At 52.6% G+C, this 2397-nt stretch overlaps 1 protein-coding gene across 1 annotated transcript in view; it reads left to right on the top strand.

Moving 5' to 3' along the window:
• Positions 1 to 1393, top strand: part of ENO1 (enolase 1) — a 16344-nt gene extending 14951 nt beyond the window's left edge. The window contains exon 12 of the mRNA XM_040645743.1: positions 973 to 1393. Coding sequence (XP_040501677.1) covers positions 973 to 1042 — 70 coding nt within the window. The 3' untranslated portion in view covers positions 1043 to 1393. The remainder of the gene's footprint in view (positions 1 to 972) is intronic.
• The last annotated feature ends 1004 nt before the right edge of the window (positions 1394 to 2397 follow it).

Raw genomic sequence — 2397 nt, 5'->3', positions numbered from 1 at the left:
TTTTTTTTTTTTTTTTTTTTTTTTTTTTTTTTTTTTTTTTAGGATTTGGTTTATTTGTCAGAGGGTGGGCACAAGCAGAGGGAGCCTCAGGCAGAGGGAGAAGCAGGCTCCCTGCTGAACAAGGGTCCCAATGCGGGACTCATCCGAGGACCCTGGGATCATGACCTGAGCCAGAGGCAGATGCTTAACCGATTGAGCCACCCAGGCGTCCCATTCTGGTCCTTTTTTATCATAATGGGTCCTTGGGAACTTCCTGATGGTGAGGACTTGCAGGAAAAGGAGCGTCTCTTTCATGAGTCCGCCCCACGTTACTCTTTACTTAAACCGGAGCTGGTAGGACGTCCCCTCCCCATCACGCACGTCTGACGGCCGTTGGAGCTCCTGTGGGGCTTGTCTTCGGACACCTGCTTCCTCCTTTCTAACCGGAGAATTTTAAGCACATTCCAGTCATGGGATTTCACCTACAAATACCTTATTCTGTGTCTCGGGGAAACCCTTAGGTTTACTTGTTAACACCACCGGCACTGAGGGCCTGGGATTCACAGTCATTCCATAACAACCACGCCGAGTGTTCGTGTGTCCAGTCTCCCCGATGGGGCGCCGGGGTGCAGACACTTCATGAACGAGCTCCCCCTCCGTTTGTCCCCATGCCACTTCTCTGAAGAAACTGGGGTTGTCTTTGGGCTAAAAAACATTTTTTCTTACATTCCAAGAAATAGCCGTCCTGACCTTTCTTCTAGTTTGTCTGGGGGTGGGGGAAGGCAGGGAAGGAGAAGGGGCAGCAGATGGCCCACTTGCTGGGGGAGCTGGGTGGACGGGGAGAGCTGGATGCGCCTCTCTTCTGCCGGCTTCGAGCAGCCACATTGAAGGGAGGCTGGGCCTCTGTCTCTGGGTGCAGGGACATGGGCCTTGGGAATGGACATGTGACTTCTCTTTTTCCCCCTCCCCTCTCTCTCTCCTCTGCTTCCCAAGAATTGAAGAGGAACTGGGTAGCAAGGCTAAGTTCGCCGGCAGAAACTTCAGAAATCCCCTCGCCAAGTAAGCTCCAGGCAGCGCACCCCGAATCCTGCGGTCCTGAGTCGGCTCATTAGACCTCTGCTCCCCCCAGGCAGCTCAGGGCCCCTGGCCGGGGCCTCTGCTAGTCAGCTGTCCTCACCCCTCCTTGTGATGTTCTCACTGCTTCCTTAGAACTGCTGCAGAAGCCACTTGACCATCTGGAACCCTGTTGGAAACCCGAGCTCTGTAATCGTGTGATTGGCCCAAATCATTGTTCTCACCTCATCTCCCACCCAGTGTCTGGAGCCAAGTCTATCTACTTTATAATCTCGAGGTGTCCACAGGCAAGATCCCCAGTGGTTTTGTGTGTAGAATAAAAAGGCCTCAGTGACCCATAGGAATGCCGTGTGTGCGTGTGTGTATAAAACAGTCCTGGTCTGTCCTCATGTTGTGTTCACGGAGCGTTGCGCTGGGCTGTGGGCCTGTAAGAGCCAGAGGCTTCATGTCACCATCACCAAAAGGGACAAGCAGCACCTGGCTGACTCGTGTGGTAGAGCACATAACCATTTTTTTTTTTTTTTTTTGGTAAGATTATTTGAGAGACAGCGTGAGTGGGGAGAGGGGCAGCTGGAGAGGGAGAGAGTCTCAAGCCCACTCCCTGCTGAGCACAGAGCCCTATGTGGGGCTTGATCCGACGACCCATGAGATCATGACCTGAACAAACTGAGTCAGACACTTAACCGGCTGAGCCACCCAGGTGCCCCACGACTGTTTTTTAAGATTTATTTAGGGGGAGAGAGCGCACAAGCGGGAGGGGCCGGGAGAAGGAGAGAGAGAATCTCGAGCAGACTTCTGCTGATCATGGAACCCAACGTGGGACTTGATCTCCTAACCCTGAGATCATGACCTGAGCTGAAACCAAGAGTCAGATGCTTAGCTGAGGCACCCAGGCCCCTGAGCACATGACTCTTGATCTTGGGGTTGTAAGTTCAAGCCCCATGTTGGGTGTAGAGATTACTTAAAAATAGAATCTTTTAAAAAGGGGGGTGGGGGAGGACTAGTAGTTGAGGACATTTCATAAGTCCTTAGAGCAGGTGAGGACAAAGGGGAGAAGGGACATGTTGGCTCCTTCAACAGAAGTGGGGTACGTCTTGGGAGGCAGTGCCTGACAAGGTTCAGACATCTTATTGGGGAGAAAATGCAAGTGCAGAGCTATTACCGATGATCTCGGGGTGGTTTATAGTTCACGGGACCCTGTCATTGTCCACACTGGAAGGCCGGAGTGCAGCGAACCATTGTGGGCAGGCTGGAGTGTGCTTTCTCCGTTCTGGGGGAAGCAAGTGAAAGGATGGTTAAAACGGCGCTCTGGCTTCGAGCGCCTGGGTGGCTCAGTCCATTTAG

This window comes from Ursus maritimus, unplaced genomic scaffold, assembly GCF_017311325.1.
Source record: "Ursus maritimus isolate PB19 unplaced genomic scaffold, ASM1731132v1 scaffold_32, whole genome shotgun sequence".
Lineage (NCBI taxonomy): Eukaryota > Metazoa > Chordata > Mammalia > Carnivora > Ursidae > Ursus > Ursus maritimus.
Note: the sequence above shows the minus strand (reverse complement) of the source record. Positions and strands in the feature narration are given on the sequence as shown.